At 40.4% G+C, this 14,653-nt stretch overlaps 1 protein-coding gene across 1 annotated transcript; it reads left to right on the top strand.

The window, feature by feature from the left end:
- Window positions 1-13,147, top strand: si:ch211-210p4.6 (malignant fibrous histiocytoma-amplified sequence 1 homolog). Its single transcript, XM_029638686.2, has 10 exons — window positions 1-127; window positions 1,252-2,137; window positions 2,376-2,673; window positions 2,775-2,961; window positions 3,230-3,411; window positions 5,242-5,741; window positions 5,907-6,076; window positions 12,247-12,424; window positions 12,588-12,655; window positions 12,743-13,147. The coding sequence occupies exons 1-10, from the start codon at window positions 112-114 to the stop codon at window positions 12,772-12,774; spliced, it is 2,517 nt and encodes an 838-aa protein (XP_029494546.1). The 5' UTR covers window positions 1-111; the 3' UTR covers window positions 12,775-13,147.
- The last annotated feature ends 1,506 nt before the right edge of the window (window positions 13,148-14,653 follow it).

The following is a 14,653-nucleotide window of genomic DNA, read 5'->3' as shown; positions in this document are numbered from 1 at the left end:
TAGAGACAACCAGGAAGTAAGACGAGTGGTGAATTTGCCTGTGTGTAGAGCTCCTTGCATACCGGTTGTGGAAGTGGGTGAGACAACGCACCACAAACACTGTCTGGCAACATGTCTCGACCTAATGGCAAGTACCATGACGCTCTTCATAATAAACTAGCATTAGATAATAGATAATAATTATATGACTGCCTATGTAACTAATTGATGAGAGAGAGGATTGGGGATTTGAAATGAAAATATGAAAGACAGACAACTCTCTTTGCTTTCGTCTCGTTACTTTCTCTTTTGCCATAGTGAAATTCAGTTTATTGTACAACTGACAACTATTATCAAATGAAGGATTGCGTAATACAACTGTAACTAGATTAAATAATACATATCAGAGTCATATTCAGTAATATAAGGCTGACTTTAACCCAGTCATAAATGATTGTAAAGGAAACATCATAGTTACTGGTAATGACAACTGAGTGAACTGATGAGTCATATACTGAGTGTACAAAATATTAGGAACACCTGCTCTTTCCATGATATGAACTGACCAGGTGAATCCGTGTGTAACCTTCAATCAGCGTAGATGAAAGGGAGGAGACAGGTTAAAGAAGGATTTTTAAACCTTAGGGCAATTGAAACATGGATTGTGCATGTATGCCATTCAGAGGGTGATTTGGCAAAACAAATGATTTAAGTGCCTTTTAACTTTTATGGTAGAAGGTGCCAGACCCACCGGTTTGAGTGTGTCAATAACTACAATGCTGCTGGGATTTCACGCTCAACAGTTTCCTGTGTGTATAAAGAATGGTCCACCACCCAAAGGACATCCATCCAGCTTGACACAACTGTGGAAGCATTGGAGTCAACATGGGCCAGCATCCATGTGGAACGTTTTCAACACCTTGTAGAGTCCATTCCCCCACGAATTGAGGCTGTCTGAGGGCAAAATGGGGTGCAACTCAATATTAGGAAGGTGTTCATACATTTACTCCTTATTTGTTTGTGTGGAAACCTCACACATTAATTCAGTCTTGTAACTACTGTTGATAGGAGACTTCATAGATGTTGATGCTGTTGTGGCCAGACATAATCTGCTTTTATTGTGGATAGATTACAGATTGGATTATAAAAGTGTATTAAGTGCCGCTCCTCAATGTAACAACATTTAATTGTTTGCCCTGAATATATACTGCTTCAACAGTGTTAAAGAGATGCCTTCATGGCAAGGTCTCCCTAACATGTATGTCATTTTAGGTACTGGGCAGAGTAAGAAAGATTGGGACCTGTCTGGTAGAAAACTGAAGTCCGTCCCTCCGATTCTCCTGGAGCATGCTGACGAGGTCAGAAGGTTGGACCTCCAGAGGAACAAACTGAGACAGCTCAATTGGATCTCCAACCTGGTAAACCTGAGAGAGCTCATCCTCTCCAGGAATGAGCTGGTGGACTTTCCCCTGGAGTTTAGATCTTTGAAACTTCTGGAGAAGCTCTACATGAACCAGAACAACATCAAGGTCATCCCTGAAGATGTCTTCCCTCATCTGGGGAAGCTACATTTCCTCAAGCTCAGCACCAACCGTCTGGCCAAACTCCCGGTGGACCTGAGTCAATGCCACAGCCTCACCTACCTCAACCTGTCCAATAACTGCCTGAAGGACATCCAGGCAGTGGTGGGGCTACCTAAACTCAAGGAGCTGTTTGTAGAACGGAATAGCCTGACTGAACTTCCAGTCCAGCTGTTCCAGAAGGGGAACTCGGAGCTGACCCTGTTCAAGGCCACAGGGAACCCGCTGAGGACCCCCCCAGAGGAGGTGTGTGACGGAGGAGTGAGGGACATTCAGAGCTACTTCGCCATGATGGAGGAGGAAGGCCCTGACACGCACACCACAGCCTGGACAGTCAAGACCATGTTCCTGGGTTCCTCCATGGCTGGAAAGTCCACGCTGTGTCGTAGCCTGAAGCAGGGGGGGCCTGTGAGGGTAGATGAGGAGGACAGAACGGAGGGGATAGAGATCAGTGAGATGGATATGGAGGGGATCCGGTTCCTATTCTGGGACTTCGCAGGGCAGGAAGAATACTACCTGACGCATCACGTCTTCATCACCCCCAGAGCCCTCGTTATCCTCGCTGTTGATTTGGCCAGGTAAACATGTCAGTTGATGGAGATCACTGTGCACACGTGTTAATTTGTGGGAAACTGACCTTTGTCATTTATCAGTCTTTTACAGTCTTCTAATATTTTCATCAACAGATCGCTTCGAAGATCACTAATGTTTTATTGATAGTACAGTATATTGATGAATATACTGTAGTTTGTTGGTTTTACTGACTTGGGCATGACCTTGCCTTACATGTCAAAATGTATCTTTGTAATGTCTCAGCTACAACATGGAAGACCCCCAGTCTTACAAAGAGAAGGTGTGTTTCTGGATCAATAACATCCAGCTTCGCGTCCCTGCCTCTGTGGTCTTACTGGTGGGAACTCATTGTGACCAGTGTCAAGACCAAGATGAGGTGAGGGAGAAGAAGAGACACATCGAGGAGAATGTTCGAGTCATGCTCAAAGAAAGGAATGAGGTTTTACAACTACAGCAGAAGAACCTGAAGGGCAATACAGACCCCTCTCTGTTTTCTGAACAGATGAGCGAACTTGACCGGCTTATGGAGTATCATTTACAGGTATTGTGTCCTAATGTCAGTGTTGTAAAGAGTGTTTGCTCTTTGAAATGGCCTAACATTTGATCTGCAAGTATATGAATTGGTTTCTAATGTGATTGCAGGTCCTGGAACTTGTACCTATTGACTGCACTATGCATGAGGACATTGTCAAGCTCAAGGAGCACATTGTGAGGCATATCTTAACAAAGGATACATTCCCATGTGCTGAAAGGACCCTGCCCAAAAGCTACAAAGAAGTTGAGTTAGTCATTCATGACCTAGTGAAACAAAACCAAATACCTCAACACGGTAAGTTATTTTAAAAAAGCATTTAAATCCCTTGTTAATGGCTTTTGAATTGTAATTTTATAATTGACTTTCTCAAGTTACTGAATTGAAATGAAATCAACTTCAACCCTGTCAATTGCATTTTTAATAATTATATTATCAATACTGACATATGTCCATGTTAGGACAGTCAAATTGTGCTTGTCCTAATATCGACACAATGAGGTAGGTACCGCATTATAACTAGGTCACATTACTCTAATCAGACATCTCTTTTCCTCAACACCAGGAATAGTTTCTTTTGATGACCTTCTGAGTGACCTCATTCTGCACCTTGAGTTGGGCGAGGAGAACGTCCACTCCATCCTACGCTACCTCCATCGTATCGGCATCATCGTGTGGTACGAGGAGATCCCTGCTCTGAAGGATAGGGTGTTCGTTCAGCCATCTTTTCTCATCTCACTCTTCAAGGTGAGACCTGAGGGTGACGGAAGGAAAACCTCTAAATTAGTGATCAACGATACTTGGTCCAGGAGAGCTACAGGGGTACGGAGGCTTTTTGCCCAGTATTTGACAAATGCATACTCTCAATTAGTTGAATCAGGTACTTTTGTGCTGGGCTAGAACAAGACCTGGTATTTCCTGTCCCTGTAGCTCTCCAGGATTAGGTTAAGTGTGCTTTGAGTACAGTGGCATGCGAAAGTATTCACCCCCCTTGGCATTTATCTTATTTTGTTGTCTTACAACCTGAAATTAAAAATGGATTTTTGGGAGGTTTGTATCATTTGATTTACACAACATGCCTACCACTTTGAAGATGCAAGATATTTTTTATTGTGAAACAAACAAGAAATAAGCGTGCATAACTATTCACCCCCCAAAGTCAATACTTTGTAGAACCACCTTTTGCAGCAATTACAGCTGTAAGTCTCTTGGGGTATGTCTCTATAAGCTTGGCACATCTAGCCACTGGGATGTTTGCCCATTCTTCAAGGCAAAACCTTTCCTCCTCCTTCAAGTTGGATGGGTTCCGCTGGTGTACAGAAATCTTTAAGTCATACCACAAATTCTCAATTGGATTGAGGTCTGGGCTTTGACTAGGCCATTCCAAGACATTTAAATGTTTCCCCTTAAATCACTCGAGTGTTGCTTTAGCAGTATGCTTAGGGTCATTGTACTGCTGTAAGGTTAACCTCCGTCTCAGTCTCAAATCTCTGGACGACTGAAACAGGTTTCCCTCAAGAATTTCCCTGTATTTAGAGCCATCCATCATTCAAGACATAGCGTTTTCCTTGATGGCCAAAAAGCTCAATTTTAGTCTCATCTGACCAGAGTACCTTCTTCCATATGTTTGGAAGTCTCCCCGTGCCTTTTGGCGAACACCAAACATGCTTTTTTTTTGGCAAATCTTTCGTAAAGCCCAGCTCTGTGGAGTGTACGGCTTAAAGTGGTCCTATGGACTAATAAATCCAATCTCCGCTGTGGAGCTTTGCAGCTCCTTCAGGGTTGTCTTTGGTCTCTTTGTTGCCTCTCTGATTAATACCCTCCTTGCCTGGTCTGTGAGTTTTGGTGAGCGGCCCTCTTTTGGCAGGTTTGTTGTGGTGCCATGTTCTTTTCATTTTTTTAAATAACGGATTTGATGGTGCTCTGCGGGATGTCCAAAGTATCTGATATTCTTTTATAACCCAACCTTGATCTGTACTTCTCCTCAACTTTGTCCCTGACTTGTTTGGCGATGTCCTTGGTCTCTATTGTGCCGCTTGCTTGGTGGTGTTGCAGACTCTGGGGCCTTTCTTTTACTGAGATCATGTGACAGATTATCTGACACTTATATTGCACACAGGTGGACTTTATTTCACTAACTATGTGACTTCTGAAGGTAATTGGTTGCACCATATCCTATTTAGGGGCTTCATAGCAAAGGGGGTGAATACATATGCACGCACCACTTTTCCGTATTTCATTTTTTTCATTTACTTAACCAATTTGGACTATTTTGTGTATGTCCATTACATGAAATCCAAATAAAAATCCTTTTAAATGACAGGTTGTAATGCAACAAAATAGGGAAAAAGGGGGGTGAATACTTTTGCAAGACACTGTAGGTGGCACAATTAAGTCGCAAAGTGAACATGCTGTAATCTATTTGAATTACAGTGTATTTAAAGTATTCTCCAGTACGGTGTCCATATCAGGACAACATCATATGTCCATGAAAGTTGAGCCAGAGTCACTCTGACTGCTGTCCTAATATGGACACCGTACTCCTATTACCAACGTCTCTCCTTTCTACTAACCCAGACCATCGTGAGGCACGACCTGGTCAAGCAGATGGAGGCCATCCCCAGAGACGAGCTGCGGAAAGAGGGCAACCTATTGGTCCACCGGGGCACGTGGGTGGATGACTTCAAGGAGAAGGGCACCCTGCACAACGCGGCCACACGGATCCTGGTACGCAGAGAACTGAGGCGGCTGCGACTGGACGATGAAGATCTGGTGGAGGAGGTGGTGGGAAGTAGGACTAAGGAGGGGACACTACTTAGCCTCCTGCAGCACTTTGAGGTCTGTCTCCCGGCTAAGGTGGGTAGTCCCCTGAACCCGGCGGCACCGGAGTTCAAACCCGGGGAGAAGCAGTGGAAGTCATCCTACTTGGCCAGGGGTCATCTGGACGGAGCATGTCTCTTCCCCAGCTACCTGCAGGACAATCAAATGGTGGTGCAGATGTGGGGAGAAGACAAGCTGGACGATATAAATGTCTGTGTTTACTTTCTACCTGAGATCCCTCATGGCTTCTTCCACAGGTAGCATTGGAATCTAGTCTACCATTTCATTGCCCTGATGTTTCACCTTAATTGTCACCAATGTTCCTAAAGAAATATTTATGTGCAGTTTATATGGTTTTACAAGTAAACTATTGATAGATAAAATATGTGGTTATTTACGACATACATTTATTTGTATTTCAGGCTGATCATCAAGACGTGCTCCCTGTACCCGACTCACTGGATAGGGAAGGACCACTGCCTGCTCAGCTCTGGAGACAAACTGGTGCTGATGAGAGAGAACAATAAAGATGGAGACAATAAAGATGGAGATCAACACATACAGATTCGCTGCAAGAGACCTGAGACCAGCGGTACAGTATGCTATTCCTCTATTTCATCTGGAGAGGCAAATTAATGAGAATATGGGGTAAATTCAATCAGTCAGCATAGTAAGAAAATTGCTCATAAGGACCAGCTGATCACTTTTGGTTTAAATAAGCTCACATACTTGGTGTTCAGAAAAGACGTTTTCAAACATTCAAAACATGAAACTGAAAAAAATGTATTTGAAGGGCGACTGCGCTTCCTGATTTGGCCTTGTTTTTAATCCATGCTTATTAAGAAATAGCTGAAGGCAAATAAGAGTTGTCTTGGGGCGTGGTTTGATGTGAGTGTGCAGTTGAGAAGTTGAGGACTTCTCCTTTCCCGACTGACTCGCCATCTCAAGATAGTCAGCTAATTCAGTTCTATGTGTAGGTTAAAGCCTGCGCTTACCTTGTGTTTACCCATAGCTGGGCTGGGCTCCTGAGTGGCACAGCGGTCTAAGGCACTGTATCTCAGTGCAAGAGGTGTCACTACAGTCCCTGGTTCGAATACAGGCTGTATCACATCTGGCTGTGATTGGGAGTCCCATAGGGCGGCGCACAATTGGCCCAGCATCGTCCGGGTTTGGCCGGGGTAGGCTGTCATTGTAAATAAGAATTTGTTCTTAACTGACTTGCCAAGTTAAATAAAGGTTAAATTAAAAAAAAAAAAAGCTGAGGCCAGCTACCTAGCATAGCTTGGTGATAGCTGCAGCTGGCTATCCTATCTAGCTGATATTTCTCTGTCAAATCAGTTATGGCAAGCGCCAGTGTCTGGAATGTGTTTCATAAGACACCCGCTCTACAACGCCTTGCTACGAAAGAAGCTTGCAACTTAATTTCGACGTTTCATCACATCATGTGTTACATTGGAAACGATAGCAACTACTGCGAGTTGAATGTCTGCGGTCTTCAGTCAGTTCAGCTGTCCTACAACACAATATTCTAGAACTGCCTAGTTTTGTCTCATCTCTTCTTATGTCCACTGTCAGATTTTTCCCGGGATACAAATCCCAGAACTAATAACCCTATAGGTGTTGGTTACATGTTGACATTGCACAAACATCACCCTGCTTGACTGTACATGCAGTACATCAACAACAACAACAAAAATCGATGGATGTGTTCCTGTTAAAGAAAGACAAAACATTTTCTGCTGTAAATATCATATTGATGTTCTTATAAAGACAATGTGCCTACACTTTACCTAACAAATCAAAGTCAGGTGTGTTTAGCGTACAACATCAGCTGTGTAACCAGAACTAGAATGGCATTTCTATGGTCTATTTCCCAAAATGTAAGGTTTGGCTGTCTAACACACTAACATGCACAACTCTCTGGGTGAGGTTCTGTCTTCAATTCTCCAGGGAGTGATGAAGACCCTTCCATTCATGTAATGTATTACAGGTTATGGACATGTGCAGTCGTCAGGGTTGGACAGCCAAACCTTACATTTTGGGTTATTAAAAATAATAACAACGGTCACTGTAATCCGTTACATTACCAGCAAAAATATTGTATTCAGATTACAGATACTTTTGAAAAACTAGGTGATTACTTCGAGGATTACTTTTAAATAAAGAAAGGATGTTCGCGAAAACAACATCTTTGACACTTCTCTGTTTTTCTCAATGACGTTCAAATCAACATTGAAAAAAGGAGCAAGTTTAAGTTTGTTCCACCTGAGCGAGTCTGACCACAAGACCACAAGACTATGATGACACATCAAATGTGTTTGATGGATCGCAGGAAAAGAGCAGGAATAGGTTATTGTAGGCTACAGTCCAAGTTATTTCTTCCAATGGTGCGACTGCTGTCGGCGTACAAAGATTATCCAACTTGAAAAAACGCTTGGAGGTAAGGACGACAGCAGTGGTGTAGTCTATGGCGATATGGATGTCACTTATTATTATCTACAGAGCATGTCGATGTGAATCACACTCCTGCTCTCTCATTTAGCTATTTGCGCCTTTCGGATTGTAATTGTTGTGGATGGCTTTCACAAATCTAAATGTATATTTGAACCCAATCATGGTTGAATTCAAGAGGTTTAAGCTGCCTATCAATCATTGTATTTGAAACCAGTGGACAGCCAGTGAAAAATGCGCTCTTGCAACAGCTGCATAGTGCGGATCCAAGCCTATGGAATAAAAGTGGGGCTTTTATTGCTCAATCTAATTCATGCTGATAAAATAAATGAATCCATTGGCCTAATGGACACATGCTGAAACTAGCACACTTTTGATAGACTTAAAGGGGCAATCTGTAGTTGCTACATCCGTTTTTGGGACTTATAAATTAATTATATATATATATATATATATATATATATATATCCTTTGATTCCTTAATTATATATATCCTTTGATTCCTTAATTTCACCTCATGAGCTTAGTTCAACTGTCACACTCCACTGTCACACTCCACACTCCGTGAGGTTGGGCACTGATGTTGAGCAATTAGGCCTGGCTTGCAGTCGGCGTTCCAATTCATCCTAAAGGTGTTCGATGGGGTTCAGGTCAGGGGTCTGTGCAGGCCAGTCAAGTTCTTCCACACCAATCTCGACAAACCATTTCTGTATGGACCTGAACCCCATCGGGGATATTGTCATGCTGAAACAGGAAAGGGCCTTCCCCAAACTGTTGCCACGAAGTTGGAAGCACAGAATCGTCTAAAATACCATTGTATGCTGTAGCGTTAAGATTTCCCTTCACTGGAACTAAGAGGCCTAGTCCAAACCATGAAAAACAGCCCCAGACTATTATTCCTCCTCCACCAAACTTTACTGAAGTTCGCTAGAGAGCATTTGGATGATCCAGAAGAAGATTGGGAGAATGTCATATGGTCAGATGAAACCAAAATATAACATTTTGGTAAACACTCAACTCGTCGTGTTTGGAGGACAAAGAATGCTGAGTTGCATCCAAAGAACACCATACCTACTGTGAAGCATGGGGGTGGAAACATCATACTTTGGGGCTGTTTTTCTGCAAAGGGACCAGGACGACTGATCCGTGTAAAGGAAAGAATGAATGGGGCCATGTATCGTGAGATTTTGAGTGAAAACCTCCTTCCATCAGCAAGGGCATTGAAGATGAAACGTGGCTGTGTCTTTCAGCATGACAATGATCCCAAACACACCACCCGGGCAACGAAGGAGTGGCTTCATAAGAAGCAGTTCAAGGTCCTGGAGTGGCCTAGCCAGTCTCCAGAACTCAACCCCATAGAAAATCTTTGGAGGGAGTTGAAAGTCTGTGTTGCCCAGCAACAGCCCAAAAACATCACTGCTCTAGAGGAGATCTGCATGGAGGAATGGGCCAAAATACCAGCAACAGTGTGTGAAAACCTTGTGAAGACTTACCGAAAACATTTGACCTCTGTCATGGGTATATAACAAAGTATTGAGATAAACTTTTGTTATTGACCAAATACTTATTTTCCACCATAATTTGCAAATAAATTAATTAAAAATCCTACAATGTGATTTTCTGGATTTTATTTTCTAATTTTGTCTGTCATAGTTAAAGTGTACCTATGATGAAAATTACAGGCCTCTCTCATCTTTTTAAGTGGGAGAACTTGCACAATTGGTGGCTGACTAAATACTTTTTTGCCCCACAGTACATGTCCTGGAAAAGTTGACAGATCTTGTAACTATTAACTTTGATAGAAAACTTAGCTAAATAGATAGAATCTTGAAACCGTGGAGAGAGAAACACCTATCCATTTAGAGGTAGATTACCCTGGTTAATTATTTAGTGATTTCTCAGTTTACGTATTTATTCATGGCTCTACCAACTCCAGGAGAATCCTTTTTCAAATCATGCAAAAAAAAATATTTCTCTTTATTTGGAATGGCAAACTAGATAAAGTTAAACAAGATTATTTATATAACAAGCATGAGTTTGGAGGATTAAAACTATTCAATATTAAGGCAATTAAACCTCTCTCCATTGTACTGAAATTGTACCTAAATCCAAACTGGTCTTCCAACAAGCTACTACGAGATTTGGGCTCTGCCTTTTTGTAGATTAAAACCCTCACATTTTGGATTGACAATGGATCCTCGTTTTTAAATTAAGTTATTGGCTACAATTTAAATGTCATCCTCCAGAAAAGACCAATCTAATATTAAAGGCAATTAAAATGGCTAATCTTCAATGTACTGATAGAGAAAAAAAACAAGTGTTTCTTAGGAAAAATGTACAAGAAGAGTATAATATTTATGAAGTTCGGTAAAATTGTCATACAAGCAACTAAGAACAGTGTATGGAGTTGTATGCGCAATACAAAATTATAACCAACTCATAAAAGTCTAAAGTTCTGCCATATAATTGGAATCGACAATTCCTTTAAGAAGAAATTAATCAATTAGTCTGTCTGCCACCCATTAAAAATCAAATAATGGCTTAAAATTATTAGTATGAATTGAAAAATGTATCAGTCTCACTTAGTCAAAAGGTTTGACAGATTGATGTATAAAATTCAAGTCCGTTGGGAACAGGTCTTTGAAGTCCCAATACCTTGGCATTGGGCTTATAAACTGATATATAAAACAAGAATTGACACATCAATCCATTAGTTTCAATTGAAATTATTACGGTAAATGTATATAAAATACTTGCTATAAACCGAATCAATACAGCATCTTTTTCTGGTACTGTCCATCGCTGGCTCGCTTTTGGAGTCAGGTCCAGGAATGGTTGTTATGTCATAATATCAGAGTTCAGATGGACCTGCAAACTGTATTGCCAGGAGATCTGAAAAAAACACGACCAATCAATGGGAAATATCATTACTCTTGGGTAAAGTATTTATTTTTAGGGCAACATTGGTAGAAGTGTTACAGATAGGGAGGTTCAGGACCCTCATAAGACATCACAGTAAAATGGAGGGATGTATTGCAAAAAGAAAAATGGCATTATCCTGGGAAAGATGGGTTAATCTGTGGACATCGGCAGGTTGGAGTTGAAATCAGAATAGCATTATCCTGGGAAAGATGGGTTAATCTGTGGACATCGGCAGGTTGGAGTTAAAATCAGAATAGCATTATCCTGGGAAAGATGGGTTAATCTGTGGACATCGGCAGGTTGGAGTTGAAATCAGAATAGCATTATCCTGGGAAAGATGGGTTAATCTATGGACATCGGCGGGTTGGAGTTAAGCTCAGAATGAATGGTGGGTTGGTCGCTGTGGGTGAAAATCCAACACTTGCAGAAAGAGAATATTAGGAACACCTTCCTAATATTGAGTTGCACCCCCTTTTGCCCTCAGAACAGCCTCAATTCGTCGGGGCATGGACTCTACAAGGTGTCGAAAGTGTTCCACAGGGATGCTGGCCCATGTTGACTCCAATGCTTCCCACAGTTGTGTCAAGTTGGATGGATGTCCTTTGGGTGGTGGACAATTCCTGATGCACACGGGAAACTGTTGAGTGTGAAAAACCCAGCAGCATTGCAGTTCTTGACACACTCAAACCAGTGTGCCTGGCACCTATTACCATACCCCGTTCAAAGACACTTAAATATTTTAATGCCCATTCACCCTATGAACGGCACACACACACAATACATCTCAATTGTCTCAAGGTAAAAAATAAAACATAAAAATGATTACCTGTTTCCTCTCCTTCATCTACACTGATTGAAGTGGATTTAACAAGTGACGTCAATAAGGGATCATAGCTTTCACCTTGTCAGTCTATGTCATGGAAAGAGCAGGTGTTCCTAATGATGTGTACACTCAATGTACAGTATGTATAATTGAAATACATGTACCGTATTTGTGAGCGGAAATAGCTGTAAGTTGCAGTAGAAGGACATGAATTGTTCACATGATTGTAATACAAACGAAACCCTCAAGTACAGTAAGTCATGTCGCATTCACTAACCAAATTCCATTTTGGATGAGACTTCATAAACCAAAATTATACTATTTACACTTTGTAGTTAATTTGGAAACTATAATAAATGTTTCTGACTCATATCGATGCCATAGACCGTTTTCAAAAAGAGAAGTTGGTTTTCAAGGGCAGATGACATTTGAGCTCAAACTATGTAGTTACGCTATGAACACAAAACATTTAGTCCTAATGAGGAAAAACATTTACAAGTATGTCATTAATGTGTTGTAAACAATTTCATCTCATTGACATCAGCATATTTATCTTTTTTTTCCAGAAGAGTTCCATCGTTCTTGGGATCTCTTCCTGTCGGTGATGACAAAGCTAGTGGAGCTGTCTAGACAGTGGCCTGGCCTATCCCAACATGTCCACACCCCCTGTAAGGAGAAAGGTTGCACAGCCTACTTCGTCTGGAGAGACTGGCAGGACCTCCCAATCTCAGACATATATGACCTGTAAGCCAAATGTATCTAATGTAATTGTTATTTGTCAAGGCACAACTGTGTAGTTATTATATTCTTGCACTTATTTCAAATGATAATTATGTTGTTTCTCTACCAATATACTATTAAAATACTATTAAAATACTATTAAAACTGAAGTGTGTGTGTTGAACAGTGTGCAGGAGGACAAACAACTCTGCCGAAACGGACACACGCGACGGACCGAGTTGCTTTTCCCAAAAGGTACCGTATGTTTTTAATCTTAAAGTAAGAAGGATTACCTACCGTTTACAATTAATACTTCCCATTCAAATTCTTTTTTTTTTTTAGATCCTGTTGTCAACAAATCTAAAGGACAATGACCAGAACCAAGAAAGCAGAACTTCATCAGAGGGAGATGTTTTCTCTTTCAGTGATGTCTCCAAGTTAACTATCTTACTATCAAATATCTTTTCCTTATTTGCAATATCAAAATCTTCACTCCTTACAGTTTGGGTTTAGGCTTGAGGTGTCATTTATAAATAAAAGTGCACAGAGGGAGCAACCATATTCATGTTTCTCTCTCAATATTATGAAAGTATGACTTTTCATATCCTACCACAGGGCAGCGCTCTTGATCCATTCTGATTTTTAAAAAATACTGATGTACACCTACACAAAACTGTTCATTGTAGTCCAGATATACACTTTTTGATGCCTTACCCTGACACCAAATAAATAATATCAAGTCCCTGACATGACAGAATCCTTTTTTTATTTGTAATGTATTTAATTCATTTATGCAATACTTAATTCCAGATGTAGAATGTAATGGGTTACTTGATATCCAATTCCTAAATTCAGAGTGCTGAACGTTTCTATGAGGATTATACAATTCAACCATTTGTCTTCCATTAATTTCAAAACTGAATTGAAATGGAGTTGACCCAAACCCCTGGCTATAATGTTTTTATACTGAAGGAATTATCTGTATGTTCTATCGTGGGGGAATGGTGCACCTAACTGAATTACAGTGCCTTCAGAAGGTATTCACGCCCCTTGACTTTTTCCACATTTTGTTTTATTACAACCTGAATTTAAAATGGATTACATTTAGATCTTGTGTCACTGGTTAACACACAATATCCCATAATGTCAAAGTGGAATTATGTTTTAGACATTTTTACAAATTCATTAAAAATTAAAAGCAGAAATGTCTTAAGTCAATAAGTATTCAACCCCTTTGTTATGGCAAGCCTAAATTAGTTCAGGAGTAAAAATGTGCTTCACATGTTACATAATAATAGTGTTTAACACGATTGTCTACCTCATCTCTGTACCCCACACATACAATTATCTGTAAGGTCCCTCAGTCGAGCAATGATTTTCAAACACTGATTCAACCACAAAGACCAGGGATGTTTTAGAATGCCTCGCAAATAAGGGCCTTTATTCAAAAACATGCATCCTGTTTGCAATAGGTAAAGGTAAGTACAGACAAAATCCCAGAGGAAATCCTGATTCAGTCTGCTTTCTAAAATCCCCGGTGAGATAAATTCACCTTTTAGCAGTGGAGGAAAAAGTACCTGATTGTCATACTTGAGTAAAAGTAAAGCTACCTTAATAGAAGATTACTCAAGTAAAAGTGAAAGTCACCCAGTAGAATACTACATGAGTAAAAGTCTAAAAGTATTTGGTTTTAAATAATATACTTAAGTATTAAAAGTAAATGTAAAAGTATAAATCATTTCACATTCTTTATATTAAGCAAACCAGACCAGACTATTTTCTTGTTTTCTTTTACATTTACGAATCGCCAGGGGCACACTCCAACATAATTTACAAACAAAGCATTTGTGTTTAGTGAATCTGCCAGATAAGAGGCAGTAGGCATAACCAGGGATGTTCTTTTGAAGTGTGTGAATTTGACCATTTTCCTGTCCTGCTTAAGCGTTGGAAATGTAACGAGTACTTTTGGGCGACAGGGAAAATGTATGGAGTAAAAAGTACATTTTTTTTTATTTTGGAATGTAGTGAAGTAAAAGTAAAAGTAGTCAAAAATATAAATAGTAAAGTACAGATAACCCCAAAAACTACTTAAATAGTACTTTAAAATATGTTTACTTCAGTACTTTACACCACTGCCTTTTAGCAGGACAATAACCTAAAAGACAAGGCCAAATATACATTGGTGTTGCTTACTAAGATGACATCAAATCAAATTGTATTTGTCACATACACATGGTTAGCAGATGTTAATGC

This window comes from Oncorhynchus nerka, linkage group LG27 (genome assembly GCF_034236695.1).
Source record: "Oncorhynchus nerka isolate Pitt River linkage group LG27, Oner_Uvic_2.0, whole genome shotgun sequence".
NCBI lineage: Eukaryota > Metazoa > Chordata > Actinopteri > Salmoniformes > Salmonidae > Oncorhynchus > Oncorhynchus nerka.
This window is presented reverse-complemented; position numbering and strand designations above follow the sequence as displayed.